General features: G+C 35.2%; 1 protein-coding gene across 2 annotated transcripts in view; it reads left to right on the plus strand.

Moving 5' to 3' along the window:
• PTPRK (protein tyrosine phosphatase receptor type K) overlaps nucleotides 1-18,036 on the plus strand; it is a 568,933-nt gene that overhangs the window by 281,354 nt on the left and 269,543 nt on the right. For both annotated transcript variants that reach the window (XM_080807221.1, XM_080807222.1), the window contains exon 5: nucleotides 521-636. In XM_080807221.1, the coding sequence (XP_080663347.1) occupies nucleotides 521-636 (116 nt within the window). The remainder of the gene's footprint in view (nucleotides 1-520; nucleotides 637-18,036) is intronic.

The following is an 18,036-nucleotide window of genomic DNA, read 5'->3' on the forward strand; positions in this document are numbered from 1 at the left end:
AAACGAAAATATTCCCTTGTTCTTTGGAGTACTAGAGAATTACAGCTATTGAAAAAAAAATTTTTTTGAAAGAGAGGTGATCTCACTGGTTAAGTTGTAAATTAATAGTTTGACAACCATGTCTATGTCAGAATGTTAGATATCATTGTATGTTTTCATTATACTTTTCTATTATGCTCTGATTTATGCCTGTTTGATTGATTCTTTTTCAGTGATTATTTGACCTCTTTTGCTTTCTTTGACGTGTCACTGTTTTATTATCACCCATACACAACATGCTGTGGCCAACCGTCAGCAGTAGTTATTGACTGCTGTCTCTGTATACAACAATGCTCTAGCAATTATGGGGGGGGGAGGATTGTGGGGGGTGGTGTATCTCATCACAAAGAAAACTCCGTTTTCTTCCATATGGTATTCATGTTGGCCAAAGGTAAAACTATTATCATTATTCTCTTGGGAAAAAGTAACATGGCATGTTTTCTTCATGTGAAAATAATACATTTCTTTTCTGCCTTCACAGATAAATCTCCTCATTTTCTCCGTCTGGGGGACGTGGAGGTCAATGCAGGGCAGAACGCTACATTTCAGTGTATTGCTACGGGGAGAGATGCTGTGCATAACAAGTTATGGCTGCAGGTAAGGCCAAGTGGACAGCTGAACTATCGGGTACACTTGATTTTTAAAAAATCACAGAGTACTGCTTCTGGTGTCGTTCCTGTGTGTGTGTGTGTGTGAGAGAGAAAAGTTCTCTTGTGTAGGTTTGTTTTAATTGACAGCAGATTCGTCTCAGATATTTCCGTTTTGAGAAGATGAATAAGTAGATGACAGTATATAGTTAATAAATATTTGAGTTAGTTTCTAGTGAAAACTAATGTTTCTCTAAAGTTATATATGACTGTAAAAATAATTTTTTTTCTAAATCCATTCAAAGTAGGAAAAAATGAAAATTTCCTCATTTAATGTTTTGAAAACTCAACTTACAAGAGCATATGTCACTTAAGTAGGAACTTTCATACTCTGGTACATTTAAAAAAATAGTTTAAGAAACCTTTGGGATTACTTCTGGAAATATGAATTGGAAGAGGGCCAATTAAATTTTTTTTAGAACTTTTGTGTATAAGGGCTAATCACAGATACAAGGTCAAGACATTTGCTTTGCACATATTAAATCCTCAGTAAATATGTATTTAATGAATTACAATTTAGTATATGTTGGGGAAATGTAAAGGGTACATCACAGAGAACTTTGAATGACTCAGAGATCATGTGCCATGTCTTCAGAGAGGAAGGAAGATGCTGTGCCTTCAGAGAGTATCTGCCAGTCCTGGGGCACTGGGGGTGGGGGCAGGAGGGGCTGAGAGCAGCTCTAAAGTCAGGAGGCTGGCCCAAGGAAAGATGGCTGTTGAGCTAAATATTTGAGGCTAGAACACATGTAATAATATTCTCTGAGCACTTCTTATTTTGGTGTGCCATTTGCATCAGAATGAAGGAAGGGATTTAATTGGTTAGAACTAAATTCCTGAGACTGTCAACAGGGACCAAAAGAGAAAAATCTTTGTAAGATTAGCATAGTTTTTTGGACATAGACTTCAGCATTTATTTTACCATCTTTTTAAAGAGGTGAAATTAGTGTTGGGGGTAATCATTAGGTTGTGGGAGGTTGGGGTCATGATTATAATAAATGATTTTTTAAGTCATACCTAGTAGAGTATCTAATATTGTACTAGAGGTTATAAATTTCTTATCAAATCCTCATATCTCCTTGGATGTCATAACCCATATACTCATATAGACTTAATTATCACTATTTTTGTAATTCATTTGATTTGCAGGTATTGGGATATCATCCTGAATATGTGAAAAGGAAACGAAGCCTCTATTTTTTTTCTGTGATTATGCTGATTTCCTCTATAGATATTGAAATACAAGATAATTATTTATAGGGGTGCCTGGGTGGCTCAGTCCTTAAGCATCTGCCTTTGGCTCAGGTCATGATCCTAGGATCCTGGGATCGAGTCCCGCATCAGGCTCCCTGCTCAGCATGAAGCCTGTTTCTCCCTCTTCCCTTCCCCCTGCTTGTGTTTCCTCTCTTGCTATCTCTGTCTGTCAAATAAATATATAAAATCTTTAAAAAAAAAGATAATTATTTATAGAGAGGGTACTATATAATATGCAGCCATTTTATCAGCTAAACATGAAGTTGGAATCCTTCTTTCTCTCTTTCAGACTAAATAAACAATTTTTAGACATTTTTTCCTAATCAGTTAATTTTTCTTTCATTTAGGTGGGAATATTAGTTGGCATTTGACTTTAGTTGTGATCCATACAGTCTTGTCTTGGAGAACTAGAGACTCTGCAGTCTGCCTCTGGTTTTATGCCCCAGGATTTAATGTGGCATTGAAATAAAAGGGTTTTGTGTACTCAGACACCAGCTGCCTTGTGGTAACAAAGACTTTCTGGCCCTGCTGGTCTGAGTGGGTTGCAGTCAAAATGCTGCTCATTTATTGTTTGTTTCCTACTTTGTGGATTGGCCTATTTCAGAATAGTTTTAAAAAATATTCCTTCTGTCATTTTTCAAAGAAAGATGAGAGATAAAAAATAATTCTGTTAAACATCTAATCTGCTTTCCTTTTTCTCCTCTTCTCTGCACATCCTTTACACATCCTTTACACATCATTAAGGTGAATTTGGGTATTTCTCTTCTGTTTTGACAGTGAGATTGCCCAGTTCCTCAGCAGTTTACATATTTGCCTTATTGTTTATAAAAGCTTTTCTACTTTCTCAGTAATACCACTTAAATTAACTTAAAAGTCATTCTTTTAAATCTACCTTCTTTGTGTTTAATATTGAAAACTATCCATTACTTAGTTGAGGGATGTTTTCAAATGAATTGAGACTAGTTATTTTATATAAATATATAGTGAGTCCGTCAGAATGTGGCCAGTGATTTAAAGTGGTAGAAATATAATAAAGCAGAAAGAGTCTGGATTCCATAATGAATCTGCAAGCCAACTCATAAAAATTGATGTCAAGTCTTGTTTACTTGGTGCAGAATGACTTCAAGAAATCAAGAGGCCGAACTGTTACTTCTAACTTTAATTTGAAAGTTTTAACCCTTCCAACCCAGTTAAGTGTGTGTACTTAGAGAATTCATTGAACTATTGATCTATTTTATAGATAAGTTCTTTATCTATGAAAAGAGATGTGGGTAGAAACTAAGATCCCTTCCAGCTATAAGATGCTAAACTAGGTCTTTGCATTATCTTTTAATGACCTGAGACATGGCCTTCATGACCTTATTGTTTGATGTAAGACTGTGAAATTGTTTATGTTATTTATTTTGTATGGGTAAAAATGGCCACTGAAATTAACTACCATTGTGAGAACAGCTGCTTAAAATACCTGTGGACAGTACTGAGAATGTATTGGAAGCAACCCAAAATGAAAGGTCACTGCATCCTGTCACAGAAGTAATGGGATAGTGGAGTAGCTGTTATACTTGCCATGGTAGGTGTCATTAAAAAATGGGATTGACTTTTTATGTTTTTCAAATCACTTACATTATACAGTATTAAGTGTCCATTGATAAATGCTTAAATATGGGGTAAAACACCAAAGAACAGAAAAGCAGCCAAATTTCTGTTTTAAAGGAAATGATATACTACAAATACTTTAACCATAATACCTGATAGCATTTGATATTTAAAATTATATATGGAGAGATGCCTGGGTAGTTTAGTCCTTTAAACATCTGACTCTTGGTTTGGGCTCAGGTCATGATCTCAGGGTTGTGAGATTGAGCCCGTGACTGATTCTATACTCAGTGAGGTGTCTGCTTGAAAATTCTCTCCCTCTGCCCCTCCCCTGCCCCCTCTTTTCTCTCCCTCTGTCTAAAATAAACAAATAAATAAAAGAATTTATGTATGGAAATATATTTAAAAAGATAAATCTCTCACTTGTTCATTATCTTTAGCTCACAATTGATTTGTCAGGCATTTTTTATTGTTTAAAATGACATACAAATTATTAGGTAAATTAAAAAATAGAGCGCACAAAAGCGAACACTTGAGTTCCCTGGGCTAACCTTGGATAATTCATAAGGTATATATCATAGTGGTTTTTGGATTTATCTTTAGGGAGGGTTCTTTCCTGTAAGATCTCAGTATAATTACTGAGTCTAAACATTAGGTCATTCACTCTAGATATTTAGAAAACAATGACAAAATACATTACCTAAATTAACCTGCTTATACAAGCTCAGTGAGCTAGGGATGCGTAAAACAACATGGATGACTATTTTTAGAAGTCTGTTTAGTGTCAAAAAGCTAGCAATATGGTAAAATTATGAGGTTTTTTGGGCCATAGCTTAAAATGGTGTGTTAAGCTCATTCATGTTGGAAAAGGGACTTAGAATAAAGACTTTAGTCTTTTGTAGAGAATTTCCAAATTCCTATTTGATCATAAAACTCAGTGAAGTAGCATGCATTTCAGGTATAAGCACAATATTTGTTGTCAGGTTAAAGATTTGCAATTTTTTCCCACATCAACAGATGTTTTCCAGTGCTTCCAACAAGTTTTAGAACTGTGCTGTTTTGTGATTTCAAGGAACCCTCATGATAGGGAATTTGTGGATTATAAATTAGGGCTTATGGTAAACACAGGTTATAGGAAATAAGATCACAAATGAAATTTTAATGTACAGTTTATATTGAAATAAAATAATAAAAAACCTGGTTATATTTTTTGAGAAGTGTCAGATAATTTTCTCACAGGAAAGAGAAAAGTTAGGTTATATATATTTTTTAGGTTGAAAGTGTTAGTCGTGTCCTTTCATTGCAGTGTTTACTGATATGAAGAATAAAGTGATGGTGGCAAAAAGTGAATATATAAGGAAATAACTAGCATGACACAATAGTTCCACTCCCATATTTACACAATAGAAATATTTACATAATATTTACACAATAGAAATAAAGACATTTACACAATAGAAATAAAGACATGTGTTCAGAAAATGACTTGTGTAAGAATGTTTATGACAGCTTTATTCATAAAAACCAGTAATTGTAAGGAGCCCCAATGTCCATTAAGAGGAGAATGGGCAAACAGTGTGTGGTTCATTCAAGCAATGGAATGTTACTCAGCAATAACAAAGAATGAGTTACCAATGTGGATAAATCTCAGCAATAGTATGTTTTTGGAAAGGGGATAGATAAAAAAGAGTGCATACTGTATGGTTACATTTACATTAAGTACCAGAAAAAAATAAAGCTAAATTATGTGATGGAAATCAGAACAGTATTTGACTGTGGGTGATGAGGAGGGACTGGAAGTACACAGGGGAAACTTCCTGAGGTAATGTAAATGTCATGTATATTCACTGGGGTGTTGGGCCCATGGGTGCATGTACATTTGTTAGAAGTTAAGTTCCATCCAGTTCAGTGTGTATGCAGTTTACCTCAGTAATACATGAGACAAAGTGAGTATGTGGTACATTCTGGCATTACTAAGCAAGCCATAGATGGCAGTAGTCTATAAACATTTAGCTGCCTTTTGTCCATCTTGGTCATTTGAAGTTATTTGATTAGGTGTGAGGGTAATATTTAGTCTATTCTGAAATACAGAATAAAACATGTTCTGAGTGTTCTGTTATCAGAACATGTTATAAATTCTGAGGGTGTAAAAGAGTCGAAACAGGGTTGGACTGTAACTTATGACTTAGTGTTCTTTTATGAAGGTCCAGTATAAGTGGACACCTACATGGCAAATCAAATAGAGCCCACTGCTGGAACATCTGTCTGACCATATGCTTTGGCTTCAGGTTCAGTGTAGAAACTAAAATGCTAACGACTCCATCCATCATCACAGAGCTTGGTGGGCATGCATCATTGGATTGGACAGAGAAATTCAACAGTGGAGTTATTGAAAGTAGGGAATTGTGTGGGTAGATTTGGTGACACCATTTGTTTTGGTGAATTGAAAGGAGGCTGTTTAATGTGTGACTGATAATCCTATGCAGATTGCCATCAAAGCTGTGGCAATTGGGCCAATCTGTCAGTAATTGCCGCAGGTGCTGGCCCTATGCCTCCTCAGTGGGTCTGCCAAAACAGGAAAGTCAGCCATCACTTTGCACTTGGTAAGATTTGTCACAGCTAATGTAGTATGATACAGCTAGTTTCTCAGCCAAAGGAAATGTCATTCCTTATGGAGCAATAGATAATTCAAGCAATGGATTGAGAGTAATAATTGGAGAGTAGAATTAGTAAAATGAAATGCAAATTGATCTAAAAAAAAAAAAAACAACAACAACCAAAGAGAGGCTGACCTCTTGCAGTACCAGTTATTGTCAGCTGAGGATTAATGAAAATGGGTGGTCTGAAATTTCTGGGCATACGGTGTTTTGTCTGTCCAGGGAGATGTCATGGCCTTCTTCCTGAACTGCAGGTGAATGGCATCATGCAAGCAGTGGAAATCAGATCAGAAACATGGTATTTTACAAAATGAGTTAATTCGAAAGTATAAAAATTTTAGCTGATGAAACCCATCACTACACAATTTCAAATGCCACGTAGTCATTGCTCACAGAGCTCCCTCTGACGCTTCCATGCTATGGTATTTTTCCACGCCTATTTATACTGCCACATGAAGTGCCTGGATGTTTGTAGCATATTGCATTTCTACAAGAGATGTTACTATCCCTGATAGGATTTCCTTTTGAGAAAAAAATCTGGTAATTTTGTATTTATTATAACGAAGGAAAATTCTTAGAAGAAATTGATCTATGCCTAGAACAATGAAGTTTATGATGGGCAATTCATTGAAAACTACTTTGAGAGGAGTATTTCAGAACCTGATTGACTGAACATATGTGATTAGCATATATTGGATACCATGAAAAGAAGAGGGAAAAAAAAAAAAGGAAGGAATTATAGTGAAAATTGTCCTACTGTCCGGACTTTGTGAAAGTCCTGACATTTTCTAAGTCATTGGCCTTAAGAGTGGCTGACTCATGTCTAAAATATTAGACTAACCAAAGGCAGCATATAGTTACTAGGACAGTGAATAAAGTTGAAGACATGATGTCAGAATGGCTAAAACAACATGGCATAGATATATCTTGAGATTCGTGGGAGAACAGATAAACTTCTTAAAATCTTAGATTATTGGGAATATTGAAGAGGGACTTAACTTGTTCTGTATAGGTTCTAAAGTAAAATACTAACTAATAGTTCGAAGCTCTGTGATGAGAGATATAAGCTGATTATAAGAGAGAACTTTGTAATTGTAGGGTTGTTGAAACTTAGTGTGAGCTCTTTCAGGAGGTAGTAAAACTACAATTAGTGGAAGTATCTAAGCATAATCTGGATAAGCACTTGCTAGAGCTGTTGGGGATGTTTAAGCATGAGGCTGAATACATTTTAAGATCCCTTCAGCCCCGAGAATTGCCTCTGTAACTGAATAAGAAAAGATGATACAGAATCTAAGCACTAAACTGTTTGAGAGTCGAGAGAGGGCTGTATGGAATGAAATGTTTGGTGAGATCATTAAGGAAGATTTGATTGAGTCTTTGAAGGATCTATAGGGTGGTGAATAGCAAAGGTACGTGAACACGGTTATCACCGCAGGTTAGTGTATGTGCGTGGGTGGGATAGGAACGTCAGGAGAAGGAGGTTCTCAATGAGAAGTGGAAGACAAGACAGGTTTTTGGCAGGATTGGGACTGGGCCCTGATGAAGACATAAACCAGAAGGGTCTGGGATTAGCTGGTCCTGGTGGAATCGAAAAATACATGAATAGCGAAGGAGAAGGATAGATGAAAGAAGTACCAGTTGACAGAATTGGGAAGGATGTGAGTGAAATGATCAAGACAGCTTTCCAAATTTCCTCAAAAGTTTATTTTTTAAAGCCAGTCAGTGAGTTTGTTTTCTCATTTTCTGTCTTGGGACTGGTTTTACTGTTAGACACATCTGTTTGTTTCTTTTTTTTTTATTTTTATTTTTCCTACATTCATAATTGCATATAAGTTATCTAGATAGGAGTGAAAGTTGAGAGGACATTTCCGCTTCCTTTTGGCTCTTTTGAGCTTTAATAAAAGTTTGTCAAGGCAATTTGAAGCTTGTGGATAGTCCTGATATCCACTGGAAGGCTATTGGTGCTTTTACCCTTGGCTTCTTCTCTACCTTGTGGCTCACAGAACAGAGTAATGTCCGAGAGCAGTATTAACCACATCTGTGGTATTTCCCTGATTTCTTGTAAACTGATAAACAGTAGAATGCTATTTAATTCTAATTGTCTCTTTTTATTCTTACTTTAAGCAGTAGTGATTTTTTTTCTGTGTATATGCTAATTTACAGTTATTTCTGTTTTACTTGAGAGACCATGTACCATTTGGTAGCTAAGCTATCACTCTCGTCAGTCTGCTGCTTTTCCTCAGGACGTTGGTTTATTTGAGTTCAGGGCATTATATTCTTCCTTCATGGCTTCATACAAAGAATTATGGCTGTTGGTCTTGAAGTAAAATCATTGACTGAGTATTGTGGATTGTAATGTTTATCTTTTATCTTTGGCATTTTGGGTGTGTATGTATGTAAATAGTAAACATCAGAACATTTAATCATGTTTAATGTTTTGGATTGTTAAATATCCCTGAGGTCATTTTGGTTGGCTTTCTGTGGCTTTCTACCATAAAGAGTTCAATGCCTTGAAGATAGAGTGGATTCTTTTCCGTCTTCAATAATTTATAAACTCTTGGGTTTGTTGTCTGCAGATTACATAATTGATTATAAATGAATAATGTGTGGAAAATACTTTATCTTTCTTATCTATCCCTGGAGCATGACTGAAAGCCCGGCAGTCATAGAAGCTCAAGGATTTCTTCCTATCGATATCTATAAATAACAATTTACTGCTTTTTCTGTGCAAGAGTAATGTACTCTTCTGCTGTTCCTAAAGCTGCCCTTCGGTGTGTTTTCTAAGTGTGTCACATCAAGCACTTTACAACTTTCCATTGACTTCCTGTGATCAGTGTTACAACATGGAGGCTCTGGTAGCAGGCTGGGTTTCTTCTTTGTGAAAAGCAATCTGATATAAAAATCTAATATTTATAAAATCACTTATACAACAAAACATAGAACAAATGTTTTTATACAACAAAACATAGAAAATCACACAAAATTAAGAACTATGACTGGATGAATTTTTATGAGGTACACACCACCCAGGACAAGAAAGGGACTTTGGCAGCCATCCTAGGGGCTCCTTCTGAGGGTTCAGTCCCAGCCACACCTGAGCCAGCTCCCTACCACTGCAAATAATGGTTTTCCTCACTTCTAGCCCTTCTTTGTTTTTTTCATAGGTTTTTTTTTTTTCACTTATATGTACATTCCTAAACACTCCAGATTAGTCTTATCTAATTTTTAAAACAGGTTTTTAAAGTGTCTTTTAATCTGTGGGTTTGTCCTCCATACCTTTCTTTTCCTCACAGTTGTCTATTGAGGAGGAACCCAAACCATTGACTTGTAGTTTTGCACAGTCATTTTACTGATTGCATATTAATGTCCTCTTCGATTTAACATGTTCTTCTGAATTTTTTTGAAATAGGCAGCCACATCCAGAGTCAAGTTTGATCCTTTGGAATGCTGGAGATGGTGCCTGGTATGATTACAGGAGGCACAAAATGTCTCTTTCTCCCTCCCCCCACCTTTTTTTTTTTTTGTTTTCTTCATAGCCATTGATGCTTAATGCCTGTATTCATTGTTCAGGCTGTAAATTGTGATATTCTAATTCTATTATTTATTTTGTACTATTATTTTGTACTATTGTCTATTTTGTGCTAGTTTAGTTAAAGAAGAAAAACTTCTCATCTGCCTTTCTCTACCCAGTAGCATACTTTATTAAGGAAAGAGGGGATAAAGGCTCAAATCTTTGTTTTAGCTGTTAGTTGTCAATATAATGAGTTGATCCCATATCATCTCCAAAGGTGACTGATTCTTCTTCTGAACTTGTGGACTTAAACTTGTTTAATTGACTTCAGTTTGTTGTAATTATTACTATTATTACTACTATTAAAACTCAAACTGCCCCATCTTTGGCTAATGAGAACCTCTTCAAGTTGGCTCCAGAGTTCTTTTGATATGACTTCAGTAGTTTTTGGTAGTTTCCTGCTGTCTGATATTGTGAGATGTTCCTTCGTTCTTTTGTACATTTTCTTCTCCAGACCCAGTGCGCTGGTTTGTTTTAGTGAGATCATGTATTTCAGGACCATGATGTGGATGCTGAAGGGTACTCATTTTGTTAGACCTTTTCAGTGAAAAGAACTAAGGTAAAATGCATATTTAAAGATAAGCGATCTATGAGTTCTTCTTTATATTTCAACTTCAAGCCTAAAGATTTTCACCTAATGTTTTCTCTATTACAATTTGTCAGTTATGGCTTCTTTTTTCCATGCTACTATTCTTGAGTCTCAATGACACAGGGAAAGAGAGAATTCAAATACTTCATAATTCCTCATTTTTAAAATCTGATGTCATTTTGAATACTTGCACCATGTAACTTGTAGCATGTAACTATTGCATACTATTCTCTCTCTCATGTAGCCCATATTTACTTACTTCTTCAGGTAACTATGCTCTTAATGATCACCATCTGCTTATATCTCATGTTTTCCCAGTAACTTACTTGTTTAAAAGTCATTTTCTAGTAAATTGTTCAGGAATAGCACATGGAATTAATACTCCTGAGTTCTTGAATGTTGATTATAGTTTATATGTGAACTTGACAGATTTTTTTGTACCCTTGATCCTTTTTTTAAAGATCTTATTTATTTATTTGAGAGGGGGTGGGGGAGAGAGCATTAGCATGAGCAGGCGGAGGAGAGGGAAAGAATCCTAAGCAGACTGTGCGCTGAGCATGAGCCTGACACAGGGCTCCATCTCACAACCGTGAGATCATGACCCGAGTTGAAATCAAGAGTCGGATGCTTAACTGACTGAGCCACTGAGGTGTTCCTGTACCCTTCCTAAGTCAGTTGCAGGATATAAAATCCTTTGTTCACATTTTCTTAACTTGAGTAACTTTAATATGTTATTTCATTTTGTTCTGGCATACAGCCTTGTTATCAAAGTCTCAGAATATTTGTTTCCTTACAAGTCATATGTCTGCATTTTCTAGATATTCAAAGGATTTTTTCCTGTTTTTTTTTAAAGATTCTAATTTTATCAGACTGTGTATTGCTGTGGGTCATTCTAGGTTACTGTTCTAAGGTATGTGGTGTGTTCTTCCATTGTGTATTTTTAAAACTTTTTTTTAATTTTCAGAAGGTAATTTTAATTATTAATTAATTAATTAATTAATTTTTCAAAAGACTTTATTTATTTGACAGACAGAGATCACAAGTAGGCAGAGAGGCAGGCAGAGAGGGAGAAAGGAGGAAGCAGGCTCGCCACTGAGCAGGGAGCCTGATGCAGGGCTTGATCCCAGGACCCTGAGATCATGACCTGAGCTGAAGGCAGAGGCTTTAACTCACTGAGCCACCCAGGCGCCCCTTAATTATTATTTTAGTACTTTTTTTGTTTCCTTGCTTTTGTATGGACTCGTGTTATCTCTGTGTTTGATCTTCTTTGCATTTCATCATTAATAGTCATTTTCTCTGAAATCTTTTTTGTTCTCTTTAAGTTAAAAGTCTCTTTTTTTCCCACATTCTGTTTTGCTTAAGACATCATCTGTTGATTTTATTTACTCAAGTTAATCATATTTCTGAAGTGACATTTTTCTTTCATTTCCAATTTTTCTTAAGTTCTGTCATCTTATTTATGAGTTTTATTAATTCAAATTTATATTACTCTTTCATGTCATGAATCATTTTCTTAATATGTTTTAGCATAGCTTGAAATATTAGGTTTCAGTTTTGATCTGTTTTGTGGGCATATTTTCCTGACTTACTTTCAGAGACTCTGGGGTTTATACTCTGCTCCTTATTCTATTTTAAACTTATGATAACTTTATGTTGGACTTGACCTTGATACTTTTAAGTTGTTCATTTTTATGTGAATTATGTTGTCCTGAAATTTTAAAATGAGATATGGAGTTCAGGAAAACTTTCCTGATTTCAAGAATCCCTCTTTTGTTTTTGTGAGTTATGTTTAAAAATATGGCCACTTGCTTTCTGGGATTTCTTGATTTTGTTCTCACCTAAACTCTGTCTGGACCTTTTCGTTCCATACTTCCTCTTGTTGTTTTGTCTGATTTTATGTGGCAGATTCAGAAGGGGTGAAAATTATCCCACTGCCACCAAGTTACCAGAATCCCTCAAGTGTAGTGCTTTAATTGTATTGGTCTCTTTGCTCTACTCAACTTCCCTTTTACTCTGAATGGTATAGTTTATAGTTGTAAAGTCACATGCTCTATATTTCCCATTTTCTCCAGCACAGTTTGATGCAACCAGCCAATACCATTATTTATATTCCTTAGTTTGTCTAAAATGTTTTAAGGTCACAAATGCATGGTCACCCAGAAATTTACCTTCTATAGGTATTTGTTTAGGAATATCTAATGGTAATATTTTGCATCTCTTTACTACATCATGCTATGGACTAGCAATGTCTTCTTTACTACTAGCAAAATAGTTACTATTGCCTCTAAATCTAATCACATTTAGAGAACCAATTCTAGAAAACCCAGAACCAAACCAGATTGGAAAACTCAGTCTTAAAAAATCTGTTCTCCCAGAAGCATTTCTGGTAAGAAAATCATCTGTATCAGTCAGCGTTCAAACACGAAAAGCATAGGTGTATGTGTGTATATACACACCCACTTTGTTTTTTGTTTTTGTTTTTGTTTTTTTAAGTCCTAAAAGTATTTATTACAAGGAATTGGTTTATGTGATTGTGGGGCTGGCAAGACAAGTTTGAAGTCTGCACGTCAAACCATCGGAGGGGCAAGCTGGTGTCCTCAGGCACAAACTCAAGCTGCTATTTACAGGTGGAGTTTCTTCAACTTCAGGGGAAGCCTTTGCTCTGCTTTTAAACCATTTTAACTAACTGAATCAAGTCCACCCAGATCATCTAGGATAATCTCCCTTCCTTAGTGTCAATTGGTTATAAACTTCACTTCCATCTCCAGAATCCCTTCACCTGGACACCTACTTCAATTAAGTAACTCGGGACTATAGCATAGACAAGTTGATTATCAAAAGACCACCACAGTTACTAAGTGTGTTATTCGCTTAGATAATGTGTTGATTATTATCTTCATTATATTGCTATTATCAAGATTTGCAATGAGAACTTTTTTACAAGTAGTCTCATTAATATTCTCAACATCTGTGTTGAATAGCAGGTACAAAGAGATACCCCCAGTTTTAGATAAAAAGGTGGAGATGTGAGAAATACTGAGAATTGTGAAGCTACTAAATGGTTGTTTCAGAATGGAACTTAGGTATCCTCTTCCATCCAGCGGGGTTTAGCGCACTTTCTCATGCTCTCTGTGTTGCCCCTTGTACCGCAATGCTGCAAAGACACCTATGCTTCATAGGCTCAAACTCTTTTTCTTGTTTAATAGCTGAATTTACATTTTATTGCACTTGGGTAGTGATTGATTCTAGGAATTTGTTATCCCCAGCACATTTTTACCCTGCTTTTTAAAAATCAGAATTATATATGCCACCTCTCTTTTTTTTCTGTTCAACTATCTTTCACCGTGTTCAGTCCTTTCATTGCCAAATAGTAAATATGTTGGCCAACTTAGTATTGTCATTTTAGTGTGATTTTCCTAGAAGAACACTGTGTTCTTATTAAATGCTTGATCTGTTGAAATAAATATAATAATTTCTAGTGGCTATAAATAAGTGCTTTTCTCAAAACTAACATGTTTTTAATCTTAGAAATGTCTAGATTTCTAAGCCATTAATTTTACCATAAAACCTTTTGTGTTTCTCAAATTTTTGGTTTAATTGTTCAATAACGATATAATAATAATAATAATAATAATAACAACTCCTGATGAGAAAGAAAAAAAACATTCATATGGTGGACAAGCCTTGGTAAGGAACCCTCAGTTCCTCGGCATTAATTTGGTTGGATTATTGTATGATTCACTTCAACCTTACTTAATCATATTGTGCAGATTTACTTTGGGTTTAGTTTTGGACAAAAGGGCAAGTACCGACAAATCATATGCCACCCTCTTAGTCCTCTTAATGTATTCACTAGGAACCTAAATACCAAATGTAGGAAAACAGTCTCTTAACAGTTTCTCTGACTCAAGAGGATGGAGGGATCATATATCATCATGTGCCCAAGAAAGACAGTGAAAAATAAATAAAACGATAAATGTAATTTAATATTTTCTTCAAGTCAACAGAGTGAAATAATCCCCACAAGTGTTCTAAGAACCACATTATTTAATTTTAAATTAAATTGGATTAATTCTATTCCTCAAGCTTTGAAAAGAAAAGCTGAGATAAACTGTATCATGTTTTAACTGTACCATATTAACTGTTAGGAGTTCTAGCTGAAAGTAATATAAAACCAAGTGTATTATGTCCTTTAACAGGAAGTCCAGAGAGAAGGGGGCTCCAGAAATTGTTGATACCATTTCAGACACTTGATCAAGAACCTGATTCTGTCTTCATCCCTGAGGTGCCGTCCTCAGTGTGTCCACTTTCCCTCACATTGGATTCTCTCACATTGACAAGTCTTCTTTCCAGCTTTAGGCATAACATGGAGAAAAAGAAAAGAGGACCCACTGTGTCTTCTCTAGAAATGTGAAAAAAACCTTTCTGGAAGTGAATTGGCCTGTTTTTGTAGAATCTCATTAGCCAGAATCAGAGCACACACCCGTATTTACAACTCTCACTATGATTAGGAGTAAGACCTCCATGATTGTTTCTGCCTGTGTGTTTCAAGCTGTAATGCCTTGGTGCATAACCTAGGGATCTATGAAAATGTAGATTCTGATTCAGTACGTCTAGAGTGATCTCTAGGCTTAGGGTTTGTAACAATTTGACAGGGGATTCTGATGCTGGTGGTCTGTAGACCACACTTGGAATAGCAAAGGGTTTGATTGATAACTTGGCTATTATAGATGTTGAGAATTAACCAATATTATCACTACACTACTTTAAGCCAGGAATTGAACTTGTCAAGTAAACACTGCGTATGGCCTGCATGAGGAAGCTTACTTAGGTAAACAGAGGAGTAATAATACTCAGGGGCTTTAATGACAAGTCTCAGCAACCTGTATGGGAGACACAGCAAATCAGAAAGCATGGAGAGCGTATGAGAATTGAGGGAGAGAAAAAGGCCAAGTGTTGGGATAGAATCCTTTGATCATATAATTTTGTGATTTGTTTCTCAGTATTTCTCAAAGTTGGGGATATTTGCAGTGGTGAAATCATATAAAAAACTCAAAACAGGATAAAGAGCCTGGAACTGAAGAATGTAAAAGCAGAAAACTATATGCAAACACTACTGCGTAAGGGAGAAATTTAACACTACTTCTTTCTTCCTTCATAGGGCTGTGCATTCTGCTAAATTGATAGCTTGTAGTCAGGCGAAGACCTATTATTTTGGATTATAAAAGAAAAGTTATCATTATTTTTGACTTCTGAAATGTACATGTCCTCATTTACTACTGTTAACTGTAATGCATTACTGGAAGCTGAGTAAATAATGCAATGTCTAGTATAGTAGATTATATTTCTCATTAGTATAATGCTTTGACCAAGGCTTTACAGCAAATAATCAATTCATTGGACTGGACCTAGAATATAAATGAAAAAAAAGAAAAAAGCAGCTTTGGTTTAGTTTAGAGGAAATACTGCCAGATTTTGTGTCAGTAAACCTGGTTTTGAGTTTTAATCCTGCTACTAAGAGGCTACATACCACATTTCTAATCTTTCTGAATCTGGATTTTATGCTCTTTAAATGGAAATAACTGTCACATAGGTTTTTTTGAGAGAGCAGTGGCAGTACCGAGATGATAGCCTATATACCATCAGGTACATGGAGGCATTTATTAAATGATTATTGAAGGTAAGGCTGAATATTATGAGGGCATAATGGTATGACGAATGGTTATTGTTATTTCAAGAGGTAAATAGCATGTATGTCTGCTATGCTCTTTAATTATATTAACAATGTATATCCTATGTAAGCATATATATTTTGTGCTTATGTTAGCATATTAATAAACACAAATATAAATATAATGTAATGTAATCAGCTTTGTGTACTCCTGGATCTCCTTAAACAGGCCCCTTTATATAATATAAGTATTTTCTCTTCATTCTTATCCAGGAGAATGATCAGAGATCTTGGTGCAAAAATTCATGGAATAGGTGGGTAAGGAAAGAGTTATTTAAAAAGCTGAATGAATAAAATATGGTAAAATCGTAGTTGGGACTTTGTGTCCTTAGGTATATATGTATCTGTATGCATACCCATACATGACTATATACTACACAGTATGCACAGATAAATCATTTCAGATGTGGAGAAAAATGATTACAGATACAGTGGATTTTAGGATTTAAAAAATTACTTAAGTAATAGAATGATCCCTTTATTATTTCCTCTTTTAAAAAATACAAAGTGTTTCAGCTATGAAAAAATTATAGAAAACAGTAAGATGACCACAAATGTACCCACCAAATTTAAAAGAAGTTGAAGTTTGCATTTTTATTTCATACACTAATTTTTGTTAAAGAATTTTATTTGAGATTTTAACATGTGTATGTGTATTTCACATTAACGAGATAATTGAGCTGGTTGTGATGGCTATTGCTGAGTTTTTAGTAGTTTTAGGAGCCAAATGATATTACATTGGTAATTTGAAAGTGGCCACAGTGAGACAGTTTACGCCATAGAAACTGAAATATGATACAAATCAACACTTTATATTTTTGGTTATGAACGAGCTGTTCAGCATTTTACCAGCACACTGCTGGCCTTAGCTTGCCTAAACTTCTATATTGTATTTTATTGGATGGCCAAATCTCAGTCTATTCAGGAAAATTTGGATCTTTCCCATATTGAACTGTTCCTATATTGAAAGGATTCTGAGTTCAACATTCTTGTACAGTATCTCTGTGATCACATGTGCAAAAGTGATTCAGATGTAGAAATGTAGACGTGAACCACTGGATGCTAGGCTATGTACATCTTCGGATTTTCTAGAGAGTAACAAATTATCTTTTAAAGTGACTGTAGTATTTTATACTTCCATTAATAATCTTAGGGGGTTTGTTTCCCACAGCTAGAGTACGAGATGATTTTTAAGTAGTATGAAAGGATACCAGAGACACTTGGCATTTCCCCAATAAGAGATGAGGTCGAGGATCATGACCAGTTCTTTCTCATAGTTATGACTTTTCTTTGCCCTTTATGCTATCTTTGACATATAGACGTTTTAAGATTAAGGTTGAGGATCTCTTTTCATGGTTATTAGACATATACATTTTTCCTTTTTATAGCCTGTCCACTTTTTGATAGGGTTGTTTGTCTTTTTTCTTATTGAACTGTAGACGATCTTTACATAACCTGGCTATTTATCTTTTGATGGATTATTTCCATGACAAATATCATATAACAGTTGGTGGCTTGTTTTTTTTTCACTTTATTTATGTTGTCTTTAAACATATGGAAGTTATAAATTTTATTATAGTTGAATTTTTCAACCATTTCTTTTATAGCTTATACTTACTGGTATTGTGCAAGGTACCCTGATGTTGTAAATAGGCTTTTCAGTATTTCATTTTGAAAGTTGACAGATATGCTATTAACATTTAGGTTCTTTTGATTACTTCTCTTAAATGATATAAATTGGCTGTCATTAATGCCAAAGAGATAAAGTTTGCAAAGAAGAGAGATTTTGGTTTGACTCTAAATTATTCATCAGTATTTTATTGTCATTCTGTGGCTGGTCACATGCTACACTTTTAGAATACAAAGATGCATTGGGCATGCTCTTGGTCTTCTCATGGGACAAACCTATTATATAGCACATGCTGTATAGAATAAGGGCTAAAGGAAGCTCCCAT

This window comes from Martes martes (genome assembly GCF_963455335.1).
Source record: "Martes martes genome assembly, chromosome: 6".
Classification (NCBI taxonomy): Eukaryota; Metazoa; Chordata; class Mammalia; order Carnivora; family Mustelidae; genus Martes; species Martes martes.